The following is a 21,878-nucleotide window of genomic DNA, read 5'->3' on the forward strand; positions in this document are numbered from 1 at the left end:
GGGTGCTACGGTTGCGAGATGTTAACTACCTTGCCTGGTATACAGGGGGTCGTGGGTTCCATCCCGACTGACGAATACTGTATATTTGGATTGTGCGCATCTCACTCCCTCTCCGTGGTCACGTGGATTTTACTCCGGGCCTTCTGGTTTTTCCTTCCAGATTTAGAATCAACATGCATTTAGAGTATTTGGCTGCTATACATTTCTACACGATAAGCCTCTTCGTTGGGCTATCATTGGTGGTCAGGTCGGTTCTACCTCAGTGGGCCTTACCTGGGAAAATAAAAAAATTAATAATTTAGTTTAGAATGCTTGTGGAAACATTGTTGAAGCGAAGATTAACGTCGGTAGTTCCCACGAAGATATCGGTCATTTGTAGTCTGACGGCAGGAAACGCCCCCACGACAAGCCACGCCCATCACCTCCCGTCCAGCGGACGCACGCAGGAACAAAGAGGTGAAACTTTTAAAAGTTATTTTATTGCTGTCCGATCGGTCGAGAAATAGGAACCGATCATCAGAGGGGGCAATCGATGACCCGCGCAATGGCATTAGAGCTGGGGCTGTAAAGCGCAGCCCTGTTAAAGACAATGTGATGTGAGACGCGGGGGGCGGGGGAGTAACGCGGAACTGGGCCCAGAGGTTGCACGGTTTTGTAAACGTGGCACCTCACAGGTACGGTGAGTCACAGTAGATGCACGGGCTGTCCAGGTGCTGCTTCATCCACTCGGGATCTGTGACACGGAGGACACAAGAGACGTGCGCTGAAAGTTAGACATGTACGTACACAGTGGCAGCAATCGTGTTGCATGGAGTTAATATGTAGCGCTTGAAAATGGGTTGTTTTTATTTTTATTATTGCGCTTGTTCATCCAGGAAAGGCTCAAGACTTTTTCAGCAGGGCCATGCCAAGTTTTCACAGTAGGTAGCGATGTTGCTGCTGCTGTGTGTAATCCTAATGGAGTAATTTTTCAGCATTGGGATAATTAGCCAATACCGGTTACATTGTGTGTGTTTTCTAGCTATGGGAGGAAACCGGAGAACCCAGAGGAAACCCTTGCGGAATAGGGGGAGAACATACAATCTCCACACAGAAGGATGTCTAAGTCAGGAATCGAACCCAGGCCCCTCTCGCTGCGAGGCACGATGAGTGTTACCACTGCGCCACCGTGCCGCCCCAAGCTTCTTACTAACGATACTTGTCTGGCAGTGCGTGTGGCTGTAGCGGGGAATGGCTGCTACTCTGCGTCCGTGTTGTGCGAGTTACCCGTGGCCTTGGGGAAGGCCGCCACGCTGTCGTGGAGGATGCACCGCCGGTACCGCAACGTCTGGCAAGCTGCGAATGTCACCGCGCACCTAGGAAGAGCAGACATACCACAGTGTTTTGCACGCACACGAAGAGACATGGCCGTCGTGCTGAAACGGGACACCTCGCATGCGACCGCCAGCAATCACTGGCATGGGCATTCCAGCAAACTCAACCGCCATTCATAATATATGTACTTTTTTTGTTGGGTTAGATTGCGTAGATATAAATGCGTCTCACTCTTCATCCGACTTAAGCCTCCCAGTTGTAGGTTGCGAGGGATTACAAAAAGGGATCGCTGAGAGAAAAACTCAAATAACTCCTCGGCACATTAAACGGCCTCATCATCCCCCACACTGCACCGCTTTGGAATTCCCTCCAACCGTCTTCTTCTCTTTTACCAAACTCTTGTTAATAACATTGTTTCAATTCAACAAACGTGTTCCCCATTAACAACTTCGACAATGCTGTTTTGTTGCTGGCCGCTTGACGTCTTGGGTCTTCGGACCCCATGCGCTCGCGCACCTGAGCCACTGATGTCCATTGGCGCAGGTTGCTTTGGCGTGCGACACGAAGGGGATGACCGCGGCACACAGCACGCACTTCTCCTGGATGTCCTGCTTGCCGATCTTCTTCAGGATGTTCGCAGCCAGCACCTGCGCATCCGGGAACACCGCCGTCACCGTCACTCTCACAGGACGGCACAACCTCGTAAGCCCAGGCTCCCGCAGAGCAACAACAAGCAACAAGCCTCGCTGCGTCATGGTGGCTATGAAATGTGAACTACCTTGCCCGGTATACAGGAGACCATGGGTTCAATCCCGACCCTGACGCCTGCTGTATATTTGGAGTTTGCGTCTCTCTCTCCGTGGTCGCGTGGATTTTTCTCCGGGTCCTCAGGTCTTTCCCTCCACATTAAGAATCAACGTGGGTTTAGAGTATTTGGCTGCTATAAAGTTCCACATGACAAGCCACTTCATCGAGCTATCATTTGTGCCCAGGTTGATTTTGAAAAAGAGCTAGGTAGCTCAGTGACCCTTAACTGATAAAATAAAAAAATAGTTTTTCATATTTTAGTTTAGGATAAAACACACATTCTTCTTTAGTCCAGCTCTACATAAGTGCTTCCCTACCTTTAATCTCGTGAGCACTCTTTGGTTCTTTCGGTAAAGTCACGTAGGTGAAATTTTATTTGATCACCTATGTGACTTACCAAAAGAACCAAAGAGTATGGATCCTTGCAGTCACGAAAACTTCAAATCTAGAATGAATCTCGTGAGTGTCTACCCAGGAGAGCCTCACTGAGTCTCAAGATTCCATTTCAGGAGGGTCCTGCCAAATTTCGCAGTAGGAGGGGGCAATGTTGCTGTGTGTAATCCCAATTGAGTATTTTTTCAACACTGGGTTGTTTTTCCAATACCAGTTACACTAAACGGATGTTTTTTAGCTGATGGGATGAAACCGGCGAATAGAGGAAAACCACACAGGGCAGGGTAGAACATACAAACACCACACAGAAAGGCACTTTAGAAGGCAACTGAACCCAGGCGTTTCATGCTGCGAGGTATGAGTGTTACCACTGCCCCACGCTGCTGCCCAACCTGTGGTCCGCGGAACTGTTGTTGATGCAACACATTTCACAAGGCACCAGATCCATTCCTGCACGGTGGTACGAGTAAATGATTTGAGGGTTTGACAGTGGGCCGCAGTACCCATAAAGGTATGGAACCACCAATCAACGTGATTAAATCGACGTGATTAAAACAAAATGTAAGTATTTAGGCCACTGACTCAAATCGAGAAAGGTGATTGAACCTGTGGAAGAACGGACAGAAAATTTACTTTCAGAATTATTGAGGCTTGGCATCCTCTGCGAGGGAGAAAACGTGCAAGCCGCACCAATTGTCGAGTATTTACTGCGTGTGCGTGCGTTCGCACTCTATTCAGCGCCTTACCCGGACAGCGTTGTCTTTGTTACTGTTAGTTTGTTGTCATCACTGTGCTTATTGGTAAAGGTGATTTAGTTGGAGGGGGTTACCAGCCTTCGACACTTCACTTCATCTCAAGGTGCACCTAGCTTGGCACAAGCGCCGGTGGTGACATCCCCGCCACTCAGCGGCGAACAGCGTTTGCTGCTGCTGTTGATGTCGCTGCCACGACCGCTCTTTGACTCGACTTGACAAACAGGCACGACATGGAACAAGAGAACCCCACGCACGGCCCATCACGAGAGACGGCAGCAGGAACGTGCCTGTGCATCGGTGGCGTGCGCGCTCGTGTCCCCACTGGTGATGAAGCTCAGCAGGCCGCGCGCTGGCAGGTGCAGGTGCAGGTCAAAGCGCGTGCACAGGAAGGCCCTCTCAAGGACACGGCACGCCGCTCCCCGGGCCAGCACCCTCTCCCTGCGCCGGATCTCGGCCAGAAGCCAGTCGTCTTCCGTCTCGTGCTCAGCACCTGCGAATAGACAAATACACATAGAATAGTAACATGTAGGCTTCGCCAGTGATTTGATTCCTGGCAAAACGTCGTACTCAGATTGCAAATGTTGTGGCTTTGCTCTCCAACACACCGGTGTGCTGTACGAGTGTAGTGTGTTCAAATATTACTCACACCGACACGTAAAAAGTAACCTGCTTACACTTTATTCGCCTATTCTTGCACCAGTTGTAGGCACTCCTGTAACTATCTGTACAGTCACTTAGATCTAACTTCTTCCTATTCGCATCTACTTACACCTCACTTATCCTGCAAACAGCGTCTCCGCACACAGCAACTCTACATCTCCACTGCTGACCCTGGAGCGGCAGCTGAGAGATGTCTTGACTCTTGGTTCCTGGCAACAACTCCCCCTCCGCTCACGAACACACCCTTATATCACTCTGTTAATTATCCGAGACCTCCCGTGCTTCTCTTAAGCTCTCGCCAGGCTGACGCCTGTTGGCCCATCAATCAATCTCTTTGACAGCAACCTCCAGCCGCAGCACATGCACCTGCTCGACCTCGGTTGCACCCGATTGCTCCCCTTAATTACTGGCAGTTGGTCGCTGCAAGCCGAATGTTGCACACGCGCACCTGTTTGCCCTCAGTTGCCCTCGGTTAACAGTGAGCACCGCGTATTTCACTACACTAGTAACGAATTGGCATGTTCTGTTTACATGACAAACCTTACTAATTGGCTGTGTCGGGTGGTGGCGGGTTTAACGACACATTTATATATTTACACAATCTAACCCAAAAAACTTGTATTATGAACACATAAAATAACCGTTGTGAATTCAACCGGTGTAGCGCACTGTCGTGCTGCAATTGCTCTCAAAGGTGCAAGAAGGAACCATAGACCAACAGGAAGGCAGCAGCCGTGCGGTGAGCCAGCGCCAAATTCCCCGCCCCGCAAGCTCTGCGGTCCCTTAGATATGAAGGTGTAGTTGGCCAATCATGGTGCTGTACTATCATATCCCGGCGAGGCAGGGCACGGCTCCTCCTCGACGGCCATGAGAAGGGAGTTTCACGCCAATTGCGTGATCCACCAACCCCTCACTACCTCCACACCAAGTACAACAACACAGCACGGACATACAGTACCCTGGCGTCTGTGGTAGTAGTTACAATGGAGAAACCAAACGACATGTCTCGAACCGCATTCGTAAACACAAAGCAGACCTGAAACACGGTAGGACCAACACCTCGGCCGTGGCAGATCACTGTTATAATTCAGTAGGTTCACATGACATTGACTTCTCCAAGACAGGTTCTTTGCAAGCCATCTGGCTACCATGAGAGATTCGTTCATGAGGCTATCTACATATACAAACACAGAGACAATTTCAACCGAGAAGATGGATTCTGGCTTAGCAATCATTGGAAGGATTTGATAAACCATTTCGGGTCCTAATTGATTGATCACGCTTAAGGTGGCTTTCAGACGGCATCCATTAATTTCGTCTCCCCCCTCCTCTTTTCCGAAAATAGATGGACTCGTCCATCTGAACAAACTGTCAAATCTCTCTCCGTGGTGCTAACGTTAAAAATAATTGCCACTTTTTTCAAATTTTCTTGTTGTGGTTTTCACACCTGATGATGATTGCTTGTGTTGCAGTCGAAACGTCGTGAGAATTTTGTTTTATATTTTTATTATTTTATTGTTTCCCTTCTACGTGACTTTACCGAAAGAACCAAGAATATGAATCCCTGCAGTCACGAAAGCTTTAAATCAAAATTGAGTCACCGGGTTCGTAGCGCATCACGCTAGCCGCCACCCAATGTACACAAATGGCAATGTATGCGAAGCATTGCTGTCTCGTGGTGTATATAGAACACACAGAGGCGTTATTGACGGAGGTTTTAGTTTGAAAAGCACAGTTTGAAAAATATGACGATACTAAGAGTGCTTTCATTAACTTTCCAGGGATCAAGCAACCCGAGCCTCTGCCATCAAACTCCAGTGAACGAGACGGCTGCTGCGATTGTTTGTTTTGCTGACACACGCAGCTCAAAACGTTACCAAGCCCTCATCGGCACTGTGATATCCAAGTCTCTGGCACAAGTCGCTGGTACCCACCTTCACTGACAGCTTCCGTGCTCTTCATTCTTGTGGCGTCTGCAGTGTTAAATTCCCCACCTGCGTTACTACCGCCATCGTCATCGTCGTCATCGTCCTCCTCGTCTTTGATGCCGTCCACACTCTCATCTTTGACGCCGGACACGACGCCGTTGCCGGCCCCGTCTGGACCGGTTCCCGTGGCTGGACGAGGCCGAGCGAAGGCCTCCGCCCCTACCGGCGGCCAGCGTGACCGCGGCCTCCCCCGGGCGTGAATGGCAAAGCGCAGCAGATAGAGCCTGACGCGCGTGAGGTAGGCGGCCCAGCGGCCCCGGTCCCGCGAGCGCACGCCACTCTCCTTCGCCTCCGTCAGGCGGTCCAACTCGGCCAGCATGGGGGCAGGCACCCGGCCTCCGACGTCGAGCGAGTGCGAGCGCAGCACCTCCAGCAGGTCGGCCCGCAAAAACGCCAGGCCGCAAGCGGACAAAGAGGGCGAGTCGGGCGGCGGGACGGAGACCAAGCGCCTGAAGGCCTCGTCCGGGTTGACGAGCGAGACGAACGCGAGCGAGTACGTCCTTTGCGGAGGGTGGAGGCCAAGAGTGACGGGGAAGTCACCGTCCGCGTGGCCACCATCTCGGTTCGGTGTTTTGCGGTGGCACGCCGGCTTCGTGGCCGGGTCTCGCTCGCAGGCGTCTCCGAAGCCCAGATCCTCGCCGTCTCCCCGAGTCCGTTGTTTCTCAGCAGATTCGTCTCGCCCCGCTTTGCACTCCTGGCCCGACGCCACCTCCTCCTCCTCGCTGTCCCCACCGGACAGCCCCTCCGTGGTGAGCACGGCGAGGAAGGCTCCGTTGGGTGATGCCGCGAGGCCGCGGATGCGCGCGCGGCCGAGGGGGCCCGGAAGCCTCATGATGCGCCTCTCGAAGCGCACCCATCGTCTCTGCCCCGCGACGGCGGGGATGCTGACGCTGACATCGCCCTCGCCACCACTGCTGCACAGCACGGGCCACACGCAGCACAGGGAGCCATCGGCAGAGGCGGTGTAAACCATCCCCCCGTCGCCGCCTCCGCCGTCCCCGTCGCCCCAACGGTTCGAGCAGACGGCGGCCATGCCGCAGATTGGCTGCGGGTGCAGGCCCGTGACGTGCGCTGTCTGCACGCTCATTCCTCCCCCGCTCACGCACACCACGCATGCCAGCAGGTGAGGCCCGCGGGCAGCGAGCACCACGCTCGTGCGGCCGCACTGCGACGTCGACGAGGGCAGCGCGCCCGTGTGGGGGCTCGCCCGGGCGTGGGAACCGGCCTTGGGGGCGGCCTTGGAGGCGGTCTTGGCGACGGCCTTGGGGGCGGTCGCTGGCCGCGCGGGGTCCGCCTGCGGAGGCCCACCGGGTGCGCCGGCTTGTTCGGTGACGCCGGTGCCCCCGGCATGCTGAGCGGCCGGCGCGCCCGAGCCCTGCGAGGAGGGGAGCTTTGCTCCGTGCACGCTCGTGTCGCCCGAGGGCACCATGTCAAGTGTGCGGATGAAGTTCACAGACAGGCCGTCCTGGCTTGACCACAGGGTCACTGGCTGCCGCAGTGTGAAGTAGCCCTGCAACACAACAATGCACAACGCGCGTCTGCATACGCGCTGCGAAAAGCGCGAGAAAACAACTTAATCGGCCTTGCAAGTCGACAAGACAAACATTCGTAAATATCCCTGCCCTTTAGTAGCGCAGAAGGAGCAATGTGGTGGTGGCAACAATGACATACCCCCACACTGCATCAGTTTACATTCCCCATTGAGAACCGCGCAATGTGCGTGTGAGATCCGGCAAGCGGTGCATTGCGGGGAAGAGTCCTCACAGGGACAGAAAAGTAAAGAGAGACAACCACGGCAGCCATGCTGCTGGTGAGCACCTTGACAGCAGAGAGATTGACCGGCAGGAGGCGCACTTGCCCCATGGAGTCTCCCACGACAAGTCCGTTGATGTTCTGCGAGCCCACGTGGCAGGCCCACCAGCTGAGCGAGCGGGGGCTTGCCAGGCCCGACTCCAGCACCGAGCCCAACACCACGTGGGCACTCGTGCTGGCCGGCACCAACACCTGCAAAGGACGTACGGTGAGAAGCGGAAAACCGAGTGGTGACTGGTTGGCGAGTACGAGGTACATGTGTGTACACTGAACTTATTTCGCACCATACGTAAACAACCACCTCCTCCTCCTTCTCCCCATCCCCTTTACCCCCAATTTCAGTTCTTCCTCCCTTGGCTTTCCCTCCCCCCCATATAAACTCTGACGCTCACGGTCCCCACCAGGGTGGGGCAGTGAGCCCAATGTCTCCCCTCCTCTAAACCCAGCACCACAGAGTTTGGGGACTTCTTCTGTCCACGGAGTTTCAGTGCCCAGCCTCCCCACGTCGCAGTTTGTGATCTGTCATCATCATCACGATCCATGGGCAAATAGCCCATGGATCGTGATGTCCACTGAACATCTCGTCATTTGTTTCCACTTTTTTTTGTCTTGTGCCAATATGTTCAAAGTAGTGGCCACATCTTTCTGGCATCAATCTCTTTCTGTCGTCGTCAAGCCATTATCTGTCAGGTCTTTCTCTTTTTCCCGTTGCTTCCATTTTTCTGAACGCACTTTTAATTTCCTGTTGTCCATCTTACTATAGATGTGTTGAAATGGTTCCACAGTTTACTTCTCATCACTGCCTCTATCATCAGGTCTTCCTCTATGGTGCAACCTTTTTCATACTTCTACCTTGGTCACTCTCATCATCATCACGATCCATAGGCTCTGTACCAGGCTCATATTTGTTGTGTAGTAACTCTTGACACCCAGGAGACTTGTAGAGGAAGACGGAGACGAGGATTTTTACATAGGGCTGCTGGCCGTTTATTCACACTCTTGCACACTCTTATACACTATGTTTACACTCTCTATACTCGCCACTTACACCCATCAGAACTTTGTCCTTTACGCGGACATCCCTCAGCTATCTACGCCCCGGTACGGCTTCCCTTATGCCTACCCCCTCGTCTGCCCCGGGTGGGGGCTCACCCATCACCGCCCGGCGACGAGGTGAGGCTTCTACATCACTAGCCCTTCTTCGGCGGCGGCTGGGATGTCTTCCACGCAGGCTCTCGTTCCCATCTTCTGTATCCCCGCGACGACCCCGGAAATGTTGTGTAGTAACTCTTGACGCCAAGCAGGATTGTAGAACCACACGAAGACGGATCTTCAGGTAAAGGCTTACGACAGTTTAATAACCCTCTTCACACGACTCTGTGTACTGCACACTCACTGACTGGTTACACTCTACACTCGACGCCTACACCCATTATGGTGCGTGTCAGAACTCTGGCCTGCACGTGGAACTCCTTCCAACTATCTACACCTCGGTAGGGCTTCCCTTGCCTACTTCCTCGTCTGCCCCGGGCGGGGGCTCACCCATCACCGCCCGGCGACGAGGTGAGGCCTCTACCCCTCTAGCCTTTCTTCAGCGGCGGCTGGGGTGTTCCCACGCAAGCTCTCGTTCCTCTTCCCATGGCGGCCACTTCACTCTCCCTCCGGCGACCCTGCCCTCGTCCCGGGGTCCCCCTTAAGTACCCCGCCGCGTCGATGACATGACGTCATCACATCACGTCATCCCACTCTACAGATGACATCACGTCATCCCACTACTCCTCCACATATTGAAATACAATATAAGCGATAAAAACAAAGATATCCAGCGGAGTTGCGAGCCGGTGCCTCGGTACCTGCCAAACGACGATGTGGCCGCTGGCCATCATCACGGCGAGGAGGGCAAAGTGAATCTCCTCGCAAGCGCCCGACTTGTCTCTGACGCGCGTCGTCGTGAACATGCGTGACCACTCCACGCTCACGGGCGCCTGCATCTGGCTCCTCCGCTGTAGCATACAACCACACAGAAAGACAAAGATCCCCCATATAGCCTTTAAAAGACTGTTAGGGCAAGTGCTATTAGCGAGTAACATCTATGAAGGCTGACACGGCACACGAGGGGGTGGCTGGCCAGCACTACGTCCAGTCGCCTTTGTCTCCCTAGTGGCAATGTTTACACACCGCACCAGGTACTCAATTGAGGCTGAGTCGACCTCGCGAAGGCCCAGAACTGGTTCAGATAATCGTCACTGGTGTTAGCCCTGAGCGGGAATCGAACTTGGGTTGCTGGGTTCGGAGTGCAGCACGCAAACCGCGACACTACCGCTCCCCACACACACAATCATATTCACACAAAAACAACCGCCATTTGCCACTAAGTAGCGGTGATGTCACCACGGCACTTGTGCCAGGCTAGGTGCACTTTTTAGGCCACGTTAAGTGTCGAAGGTTCACTGACAGGTCATGGGACAGAGCCAGCTGTGCCCCCTACTGTGCCAACTTGCTGCATATTAGCCAGCCGGCACTCCACTCGTTGTCGTGAGCATCGCTCCTCTGCCCTCCATTGTTGCTGGAGGAAGACTGCCTCCTACTGCCCAGTAGCAACCTTCATGAGCCTCCTCCAGAGGCCAATCTTGACACCGCTGGTACCAGTCTTTGGCAAATCCACTCAGCTCCACATCCTCCTATACCTCATCAGTCCATCTCTTCTCTAGCCCGTGTCGTGCGTAATTAACCCCCTCTATCTGGCCAAACATAAGCTGCTTGAGCATGCGGTGGTTGGGCATGCCGGCTACATACCCCAGCCAACACAGTCTTGCCTGCCAGAGGAGCTCACCGATGGGAATGCGACCCAGATATATCAATGATTTGTGAGCTCCTCACACAACCCAGCCTGGTTAAACCCAGGATGGATCTTAGGCAGGCCGACCTGAATGTTTCGAACCGGCGCCGATGCACGCTCAACCACACACATAGCTGCTCACCTGCACGCTCACACGGACCGACACACACGCTCACTCACGCGCTCACGCCCAGCACGCCGGCAGACACCCCGACGCGACACGAGGGCCACAGCCATGGCATGTGGGAGGTGGTCAGGAGGCTCTGGGGGATAAGGCCAAAGTGCCTGCATGGTAGATGCTCACCACACCTCAAGAAGCACAACAGCCTCTCTGGTCAGTGCGGGCAGGTGAAGAGGAACCTAGGCCCGGTTCAAATTCCACTTGCCACTGGTGGTAGCCGTGGCCAAGAACTAAACTCGGGCAACCGATTTTAAAGCGAAGCGTGATAACCGCTGAATCACCGCTCCACCGGCTTCCTTTAGGTTGTTTTATTTAAACTCGAATTACTGCTCTAAAATGCTTTGAGTGGAAGCCGTTCCTTGCATAGATCTGAGGTAGGGCTCCCTGGGGAAGGCCGACCAGGCAAGGGAGCAGGCTGGGGCTGGAGCCTCTTCCCAGACTACTTCATTCATCCCTTTACTTCTGCCCATGGACATGGGATGTTTGATTTTAAATCGCTCCATGATCTGAAACTGAAATGAAAAACACGAGGAACTGATTTGCATCGACATGCGGAACATTTGAAGATCGCAGCATTGATTCACGTACAAAAGTATCCACACTTAAATTTAGCTCAATGGTATTGGAGCCGCATTACACACAAGATTAACAAAAGTTCATGTCAATGCATCACCGACAGCGGAAACTGGCGGTGAAGCAAGGTGCCACGTGTGGGACGAACCTTGAATTCGTCAAAGTCTTTGAGGGAGGCCCCGTCAGCTGCGTGGTAATTTTCCTTCTTTAAAATGTCTCTGTACATTTGGGTGAGGTCGGCGAGGCACGACCAGGTGTGGACGTCCCGCTCGGCCCACACCCACAGCGAGACGAAGCCCTCCGAGGAGAGGCACACGAGCATAGAGCGCCCACGAACGTCGCACCCCACGGGGCTCCAGCGTGCACACACGCAGCCACCTGCAGCCAGCACACACAGCCGCCGGTGTGAAACACGGCCATTTACAGCAACCGGTGTGAAACACGGCCACTCACAGCAACCGGTGTGAAACACGGCCACTCACAGCAGCCGGTGTGAAACACGGCCACTCACAGCAGCCGGTGTGAAACACGGCCATTTACAGCAACCGGTGTGAAACACGGCCACTCACAGCAGCCGGTGTGAAACACGGCCACTCACAGCAGCCGGTGTGAAACACGGCCACTCACAGCAGCCGGTGTGCAACACGGCCACTCACAGCCGCCGGTGTGAAACACGGCCACTCACAGCAGCCGGTGTGAAACACGGCCACTCACAGCAGCCGGTGTGAAACACGGCCACTCATAGCCGCCGGTGTGAAACACGGCCACTCACCGCAACCGGTGTGAAACACGGCCACTCACAGCAGCCGGTGTGGAACACGGCCACTCACAGCAGCCGGTGTGAAACACGGCCACTCACAGCAGCCGGTGTGAAACACGGCCACTCACAGCAGCCGGTGTGAAACACAGCCACTAACTTCACATAGGCAGCCACATGCAGCCAGCGCACACAGCCATCAGTGTGAAACACAGCCACTCACGTCACTCACTGCCACAAATGTGAAAGACTGCGACTCACGTCAATCATGTCCAGATTTCAGCCACCCCTTGTTAAACCAGGTTCTGAAGTATGAATGTATGTTGAACTTCTTTCGCACCGTACATAGCCAAACGTGCTGAGCAGAGGTGTGGGAAGTGTAGCAAACGGACAGGTCTCAGCCCGGTCACCATCCTAATGAATAGGTTGTTTTTTTCACACAACCTGGAAAATTCCAGCTCCCTGCATCAAAACGCTCGCTTTGATGACCACTCGGCAAGTGTGGATCCGAGGCCACGGCGGCGAGCCCGGAGCCGATGCTCACCGCGCAGCGGCACGTTGGCGCCGTGCGTGCGTGTGAAGCCGCGGTGCAGCGCGAACTCGTGGCGATCTGCGGCTCCCAGCGTCCCCTCCTCGCCGGCCTCCTCCAGGTGGGCGTGCGCCGCCGCCGCCTCCTCCTCCTCCTGCTGCTGCTGCGGCCCCACGGACACCGCGGAGGTGGCGGAGGGGATCTGTGCGGACCACGCGCAGCACCGGAGACAAACGCACGCGGCGCTAGCGCCGGGAGGCCAAGGTGCTGGGATCGACCCACGTGCTTAACCTGTAACAGTACAACGTCGACCCCGGACGATGAAACTTGGAGAGGCAAATGGAGTTCAGAAGAAGTCACAAACACCCCGTGGAAGACACGACGCAAAAGATCCCCTGGCTTTGGATTTTACAGGAAGCTTATGGGCCACAACCCTAAACCAGCGTGCAAGTGGTCACCCAGAACAGAACCAATTCCCGATTCACAAATATAAAGGAGGCATCGGAGAGATTCTCTCCACTCACTCCTCATGCAATCATCCGGCTCAACCACCTCCATGTAAAACTACAGCTGTTGCTCTGCCAGTGGTTCTCAAGAGTGCTATCCCCGTACCACCAGGAGTCGTGACAATCCTCTTGGTGGTCCGTGGCGCTGTGATGCAAATGGATCTGGACGATTAATAGTTTACTTATATTTCACTTAAAATAAAGTTAGGTAACTACCCTCATTAAACGACCCTAACCCTAAGATTGAAATTCCACCCCTAAAAAAACACATTTAAACCTGCGTTTACATTTTTGTATGTTTCGGTAATATTAATGACTTTGTATTAGTGGTATTTAGAGAGAGGTGAATGCCTTTTGTCACCAGGGGTGGTGATGTTGGTCGTGGTGTTGTTGGTATTGTTGTTGGTGCTGGTGATGTTGGTGGTGCTGGTGATGTTAGTGGTGGTGATGTTGGTGTGCTGTTGGTGATGTTTTTGGTGGTGGTGTTGTTGTTGGCGATGTTGGTGGTGCTGTTGGTGCTGATGGTGTTTGTGGAGGTGATGTTGGTGGTGTTAATGATGTTGGTGGTGTTGATTATGTTGGTGGTGATGATGTTTGTGGTGATGTTGTTTGTGGTGATGTTTGTGGTGGTGGTGATGTTTGTGGTGGTGGTGGTGATGTTGTTGGCGATGTTGGTGCTGATGGTGATGTTTGTGGTGGTGATGTTGATGTTGTTGGTGTGCTGTTGGTGATGTTGGTGTACTGTTGGTGACGGTGGTGATGTTGGTGGTGGTGCTGTTGATGATAGTGGTGGTGCTGTTGGTGATGATGGTGATGTTTGTGTTGTTGTTGGCGATGTTGGTGGTGCTGTTGGTGTTTCTGGTGGTGATGTTGGTGGTGTTGATGATGTTGGTGGTGTTGATGATGTTGGTGGTGTTGGTGGTGGTGATGTTTGTGGTGATGGTAATGTTTGTGGTGGTGGTGGTAGTGATGTTTGTGGTGGTGATGTTTGTGGTAGTGATGTTGTTGGCGATGTTGGTGGCGGTGTTGGTGCTGATAGTCATGTTTGTGGTGGTGGTGATGTTTGTGGTGGTGATGTTGGTGGTGGTGATGATGTTGGTGGTGATGATGTTTGTGGTGATGATGTTTGTGGTGGTGGTGGTGATGTTTGTGGTGGTGATGTTTGTGGTGGTGATGTTGTTGGCGATGTTGCTGGCGGTGTTGGTGCTGATGGTGATGTTTGTGGTGGTGATGATATTGGTGGTGATGATGTTTGTGGTGGTGATGATGTTTGTGGTGATGATGTTTGTGGTGGTGGTGGTGTTTGTGGTGATGGTGGTGTTTGTGGTGGTGGTGGTGATGATGTTTGTGGTGATGGTGGTGGTATTTGTGGTGATGATGTTGGTGGTGGTGATGTTTGTGGTGGTGGTGATGTTTGTGGTGGTGTTTGTGGTGGTGGTGATGTTTGTGGTGGTGGTGTTTGTGGTGGTGGTGTTTGTGGTGGTGATGATGATGTTTGTGTTTGTGATGTTTGTGGTGGTGATGTTTGTGGTGGTGGTGTTTGTGGTGGTGGTGTTTGTGGTGGTGATGATGATGTTTGTGTTTGTGATGTTTGTGGTGATGATGTTTGTGGTGGTGGTGTTTGTGACGTTTGCGGTGTTTGTGGTGGTGGTGTTTGTGATATTTGTGGTGTTTGTGGTGGTGGTGTTTGTGATGGTGGTGTTTGTGGTGGTGATGTTTGTGGTGGTGGTGGTGTTTGTGATGTTTGTGGTTGTGGTGGTGGTGTTTGTGATGGTGATGTTGTTTGTGGTGGTGGTGGTAGTGATGTTTGTGGTGGTGGTAGTGATGTTGGTGTTTGTGGTGGTGGTGATGATGTTTGTGGTGGTGTTTGTGGTGGTGGTGATGTTTGTGGTGGTGGTGTTTGTGGTGGTGGTGATGGTGGTTGTGGTAGTGATGTTGGTGTTTGTGGTGATGATGTTTGTGGTGGTGATGTTGTTGGCGATGCCCCGTGGCTGCCCCCCCTGCACCTGCAGCGCAGTGACGCGGAGTCGAGGCCGCGGGTCGCCCGCCCCGGGCGCCTCCTCCCCCCCCTCCTCCCCCCCGCCACCGCCCGCGCCCAGCAGGAGGATCTCGGCGACGCGGACACCGCGCTCCGTGCTCACGCTCACGCGCTCGTCCCGCGACCACGACACGGGCTCGGGACCGCGGGGACGCGCGCCCAGGCGGGACGGCGCCGCGTGGAGGCGCATGGGGAACGCGACCCTCCCACCCCACACACTCCGCACGGACTCCCCCCCCGCTACCCCTCTACGTCTACACGCGCGCAGCGCCCTGGCGGTGTCGCTCGTCTGCCGGGTAGATGGTCCGCGCGGCGCTCTTGCTGGGGTGCGCTGGCTGGGACGTGCAGGGCTCTCTGCCACGTGTGCGTGTGACCGCGCACGTGCTCACACCCTGAACGCACGGACCAAGCCGCGCATTTGGCAGCGGCCGATTCGCAGCGCGGAGCCGACGCCAGCTCAGAGGGATTCCCTCCAGGAGACTCGCGTCACTCCGGGGCGGGAGGGGTGGGGGGGTTCCCCCGTCTCGCCACCAAATATGGACACCCGCCCACGTGGAGAAGAGAGGACGACGTCTTCGACGTCGTCGTTGTTTGTTCGTGGGTTTACTCTCCAACACAAAGCATCTATTATTAATCATCATATCGCCTGCGAAAACCTACTACGCACAAATGATGTGATCGATGCGTCATTTAGCTGTGGATGGCGGTTGATCAGTTTAACACGAAGCAAGGCTTTTGCGAGCAATATCATGAAAAAGTTTTGGGTTAAAATGCGTCAATATAAATGTGTCGTTAACCCACCACCACCCGGATACAGCCAGTTAGTAAAGTTTGTCATGTAAACAAAACGTGCCAAGCACAAATCTGGAAAATTGCCTGAAGTTGGTTGCAATCAGATAAATATCTTACTGATATTGTAAATGTGGGTTTACTCTCCAACACACCGGTGTGCTGAAGTAATAACTAATTGGCACGTTTTGTTTACGTGACAAACCATTACTAATTCGCTGTAGAGGGATTAACGACGCATTTATATTTACGCGATCTAATTAAAACAAAACCCATTATTCTGAACAACCTCGTTAGCTGAAAGTTACACCGCCTCATTATCTGTCCCTCCACATCAAATAAACAGTACAGTATGCCTATTTTTACACATCCCATCAGCCACCCGCGGCTCTTCCTTCTAGGAGTGCATAATTTCAAAACCACTGGGTAAAGACAAGCAACACTGAACCGGTTTCGACATACAGCGTCTCATCAGAAGTCAGGTTGAGCTTGACTCAATGCTGGTCAACTGCCAAATGTTGGATATCGGTCCTAGTTCTACACAAAACTACAGCGTGTTTCAAAAAGATGGACCCAATTTCAAAGCAGTATATTTCACGATGGCAACATGTTACAATTACACAAAAAGTTACAAACGGTATAATGAGTTGTACTAACCATTTTATAAATGCTCTATGTGTCCTCCACCTGCTGTACGGACAACATCGAGACGATAGTTGAATTCGTCCCAAACGCTTTCCTTAGTCACCTGCACGAAGAGCCTGTACCATTTGCAAATGGTATGGCCTCATGATTAAACGTCGCCTTAACACGCGCCAGACAGTCGTATGAGGGATCGCAAGTTCTCGGCTGGCACGACGAGTGGACTTGCGCGGGCTACGCAGAAAACTCTCTTGAATTCTTCTCACGTTTTACTGAGGTGCGTGGTCGCCCTGTGCTCTTCCCCTTACATAAACAGCAGCCCGTTTCCTCAAATTGTCGGTACCAACAACGAATGTTCTTTGACATTGGCGGATCAATGCCAAAACGCCGTTGAAACGCACGCTGCACGGCAATTACGGATTCAGTCTTGCTGAACTGCAGAACGCAAAACGCCCCTTGTGTTGCGGGGTCGCCATCTAGAGAATGACGTGAGGCTAGGGGCTAATTGTGCGCTGGGAGAGGCATCTAGCGGTAATCATTTGAAACTCTATGCCCCGCCCTTTCAAGTGGTAAGCGTTTAATTCATGGGCGGTTCGTAGTTGCAAAGATATATCGATTTCAAATCGGGTCCATCTTTTTTTAAACACCCTGTATATATGTAGTGCCGTGAATTCACTCGGACGACAACCGTCTCTTTTTCCGCCGTCACTTTTATTCCATCGTTCCGTACACACAGTAATTATCTCCGTGCTCCGCCAACTCGGACACTCCGATTTACTTCAGCATCGTCCGTGCATCCCCTTCCACACACAGTGTTCCTTCCTCTATCTCTTGACACACAGTGTCTTCCCTTCCACACACAGTGGTTCGTCTTCTATCTCCTCACACACAGTATCGCCGCTATCTCTTCACACGCAGTGACTTTCCTTCCACACACAGTGGTTCTTCTTCTATCTATTCACACACAGTATCCTGTCTGTCTATGCACACACAGTGACTCCATCTATCTATTCACACAAAGTGACTCCATCTATCTATTCACACACAGTGACTCCATCTATCTATTCACACACAGTGACTCCATCTATCTCCGCTAACGCTGACTCTCCCTATCGCTATTTACTGTCTTTGGGGTCCGGCTCTTTATCTATTCTTCCCTAACATTCCAGCTGTCTTCTTCGTATCTCTTCACCTCTCGCCAACAACTGCCCAGCAACAACTCTCCAACAACAACTCCCCAGCAGCAACTCCACTCCGTTCAAACCACCTCCCGTTTTATCCCCTTTCGCATTAGCCTTAATTAATTGCCACGTGGCTCGCTGGCCGTTTTCCGCCAGCTCGCACCTGTCCCCTCCATCAGACATCCAGACGCCACCCCTTAACACTAACAGCCTCTCGACCAATCACAGCCCTCGTGCCACGACTCCCTTAATTACTTCGAGTTGTTTACGCCACCCGCGACTCGACCACCTGTTCGACCTCATGTGACCTGTTCTCCTTGTCTGTCTGTATGTACTATATATGGCCAATTCCTATGCGTATTGTTTACTCCACTACATATATACGGGCGCCGCTGGCGGTGGCGAGATGTTAACTACCTTACTTCGTATACATGAGGTCGTGGGTTTGATCCCGATTCTGACGCCTGCTGTACATTTGGAGTTTGCATATTGTGGTCGCGTGGATTCTTCTCTGGTTTTTCCCACCACATTATTAAACACGCGTTTAGAGTATTTGGCTGTCCTAAATGTCCCGTGATAATCCACTTCGTTGAGCTATCGTTTGTGGCCAAGTCGCTTCTTAAAAAGAGCTACATAGCTCAGTGGGCCTTATCTGGTAAAATAAAAACTAGTTTAATAGTTTCATATTGTACACGACACAAAATAATGTAAAAACAAAAATCAATTCGGCAGATCGCCAATCGTAGTGGCTCACGCACTGGTTCAATCTCCCAGTGCGGCAGTTAAAACAACGGCGCAGATTTATTAAATCCCCCTTCTCCATGTCCAACCGGTAATATACATGAGCACACCAATGTCGAGCCGCAGGTCGCGTCTGGCCAGCGTGAAAGAGGAGACCAAATTGCATCTAGAGGTCTCTCTCCTCTTGTGTAGTCAGTTCATTATCCACGCAAAACCCATTGAAAATGTATTTCTTCAGAACTGCTTTGTGTTTAGTTTCTTGTCTTTACCCCACACCTCCTATAAGGTTGGCTACGTACGGTGCGAAAGAAGTTCAACACATTGTGGAAGCCCTTCTGCTAGCAGTGGCGTGAGCAAGCACTTGCATGGCTGCACCTGTACCTTATCTGTGTTGTGAACGCGGTATCGTGTTGTGTTCATGGGGTGTCACGGGACCGAGACAGTTCTGAAGCAGACGAGGTAAGGTTAGTTAGAATGTCAGTCACGTTTCACTCGAAGTGGCTACACCAGCATGCAATACTTTATTTTTTAAAATACTTCACCTGGAAAATCCCGAGATGGAACACCTCGTTTTCAAGCGTGTCTATTGACACACAACAAACACGTGATGACAGTGTTACACAAAGACCCCCCCCCCCCCCATATAGCCTTTAATAGACTGTTGGGGCAAGTGCTGTTAGCGAGCATCTACTTTTACATACACAACATACCAGCCCACAGCAACATTGGCTATCAGCAACACTGACAATCCCACTTCGGACACCAATCTGTCGCGCGGCGCAGTCTGTCTGAATTGGTGGCAGAAGTTACATTTTGACGCATTGAGCGATTGTGCTGTGGTCTGGGATTGTTGTTTTTCTACCTTCCCAAAGCTTGCATCTATTGTACAAAAAATCGGCAGGAATAAGTACACTTTTGCAATTTGTACTTTTTCCTTGATTCATTTTATTGTGACTTGTTTACCTTTCCTATTATTAAACTCTCGGTGTTTGTATTTTGTTTTAATTTTCTAACCCGCCCCAACTGGACATATGTGAAAAAGAGCTTCATAGCTCGTCGGATTCATTCATCCAGTGGATGAATGAATTTAGTCAGGATGAGGGTTCAGCATCCTAATGTGAGACCGGAGAAACAAATCAACTCTGGGTAATAATCGACTCTCCATTATCCCCTTGCTGAAATCGGACATCACATTCACTAAGTTAGTTCATAACCTTGGTTAACATAATCAATCTATAACTACACACGAGTGTAAACTCTGCAGACACTGTTACTAGGTTTATTCTGAAAAATAAGTGAATACCTCAGTGGGCTTTGCCAGGTAGGATGGGATTGGCTTGGTTGTATTTGTATGTGTTTGGGTGATTTGTTTACCTTTCGTGTACTTTTCATTCCTATCATGTTTTTGTATTGTTTGTCGTTGTTTTTGTATTTTTTTGTCGTTCTTACCCCACGATCCTACTGGGCATCTGTGAAAGAGCTGTATAGCTCATCGGATTCCTCCAGTATAGATACATATTCTTATTCTGAATATATAAACGTATACAATTACTTTAATTACAAATATACAGTACATACACGTTGCCATCTGGAGAATGTGTATTGATTCATTGTGTAATAACTGATGTGATGTCTCAACGTGGGCATATAAAACAGCGAGACATATAATGTTATGTCGACCTTTATTCACATTGTACATGTCAGTATATTACTGTGCACATTGTGAGTGTACATTTTAAACCTTTGCACAGCATTCGTGTTATCACACGGTGGTACAATGCCAGAGGCGGTGACGTGGCCAAGCCAGGTCAATGCTCACTCCTTGGTGCAGAGCGGTAGGCTGCCCTGGTTATCGCTGTAGGGGTCTAAGCTGTAACGTACGGTAACGTACGACACCGTACACACCGCCTGCTTCACAATGAACATTCAGGATGCCCCGACGTCATTCTAAACGAATTCGGCCATTGTGTGCCAGCATTCTTTGGTCCACATTGGCCAAATAAAGAAAAAATACCTACAAATCACTCAATTGTGAATTACACATGGCAACATCGCCCCCAATTATGACGCGACTGCAGACTACGTCTGTGTAACATAGCGCCTTCGTGATAGCCTTGCGCGAAGGGAATAGCGCGAAGACCAAATGTACTCAATTTTTATCATTCGACAAGGGAGACCAGGCTGTTCACATTCATGTAGTGCAGCTACTCAAGTAAACGACGCGTCAATGTGAACTTGGACTCTATTGACTCTTATTGAATGGTGCAAACATTCACACGCACTGTAAACATCACCTTTCCCCCCTTCAACTAAACCCCTCCTTGTCCTGCCCCCGAGTGGGCAATTGCTTTCAAGACAGTAAATGGCTTTTCGAGAGGAGGCGAGACAGAGCGGACCGCGGATCCTGGAGGAGGTCGTGGGGAGACGCGAACTCCAGCACTCGCCCGCCTTGCAGCACGAGGACCCGGTCGGAATCCAGAATCGTGTTGGGCCTCAAAAAACCAAAGCAATGAAGCACACGACCAGACGGGCATGATCTCAAAATCGGTGCCGAGAATCGGTAAGAGGAGAGCAGACGAAACCTTATATAATGTCACCCTGTTTATACCAAAATAAACGTTAGTCAGTTTAACACGTAGCAGGCTTTCGTGACCAATATTATCCATAAGAGGTTTTTGGGTTAGATAGTTTGTAATTTTATATGAACATTAACCCTCCTCCTCCTCTTTGCACCTGATTGGCTCACAAGAGACGACTATTCATGTATCAATCTATTTAAGACCGAAAGAGGAGGATTTCTCCACAACTCTGGCTATTGTCTGATGAGACTGGTTGATATAATTACCGGCCGAAACGTCACGGTGCTCGAATTGTCAATGCTGTATTGGGTTTACTCTCCAACACACCGGTGTGATGAATTAGTAATGAATTGGCATGTTTTGTTTACATGACAAACCTTACTAATTGGCTGCGTCGGGTGGTGGCGGATTTAACGACACATTTATATTAACGCGATGTCACCTGAAAATCTCAATTATGGGCAAAAAAGATGTTCGTTTGAAATAGATCAGCCCTTTCTGGTGAGGATGATTTGTCATTTTCTCTACCTACGAACACTCGTGAGGACATCTAAGGGAGGTAGGCACAATGGTGACCATTCAGCTCTCAAATCCATGCTGTGCACAGATCTTGGAAGCTTAGCGGAGTTGCGCTTTGGTAGCAATCGGGGTGGCAGGTACCTATGGATACCAACTGTTGTAGGCTCAAGCTGTGAGGTAGAAAGATCACAATACAGCAAAGCATTCTTGAATCTATCTCTGGAGATTTCAGTGTTCGAACCACTGGGGCTATGCACTTTTAAATATAGATTGAA

The 21,878-nt window shown here is 51.5% G+C and overlaps 2 protein-coding genes across 2 annotated transcripts in view; both read right to left on the bottom strand.

Annotated features, from left to right (window-relative positions):
• Positions 1-457: 457 nt before the first annotated feature.
• GTF3C4 (general transcription factor IIIC subunit 4) lies at positions 458-15,613 on the bottom strand. Its single transcript, XM_032957483.2, has 10 exons — positions 15,121-15,613; positions 12,624-12,810; positions 11,471-11,700; positions 9,583-9,732; positions 7,736-7,921; positions 5,864-7,427; positions 3,557-3,759; positions 1,831-1,961; positions 1,267-1,355; positions 458-733 (listed from the first exon to the last, which is right to left on the bottom strand). The coding sequence occupies exons 1-10, from the start codon at positions 15,340-15,342 to the stop codon at positions 669-671; spliced, it is 3,027 nt and encodes a 1,008-aa protein (XP_032813374.2). The 5' UTR covers positions 15,343-15,613; the 3' UTR covers positions 458-668.
• A 4,557-nt stretch (positions 15,614-20,170) lies between these two features.
• The window catches only part of ABCC10 (ATP binding cassette subfamily C member 10), a 69,069-nt gene continuing 67,361 nt past the window's right edge, over positions 20,171-21,878 (bottom strand). The window contains exon 22 of the mRNA XM_032957482.2: positions 20,171-20,997. Coding sequence (XP_032813373.2) covers positions 20,856-20,997 — 142 coding nt within the window. The 3' untranslated portion in view covers positions 20,171-20,855. The remainder of the gene's footprint in view (positions 20,998-21,878) is intronic.

Source organism: Petromyzon marinus, chromosome 20 (genome assembly GCF_048934315.1).
Source record: "Petromyzon marinus isolate PM22_M1 ecotype Great Lakes invasive population chromosome 20, UKy_Petmar_22M1.pri1.0, whole genome shotgun sequence".
Classification (NCBI taxonomy): domain Eukaryota; kingdom Metazoa; phylum Chordata; class Hyperoartia; order Petromyzontiformes; family Petromyzontidae; genus Petromyzon; species Petromyzon marinus.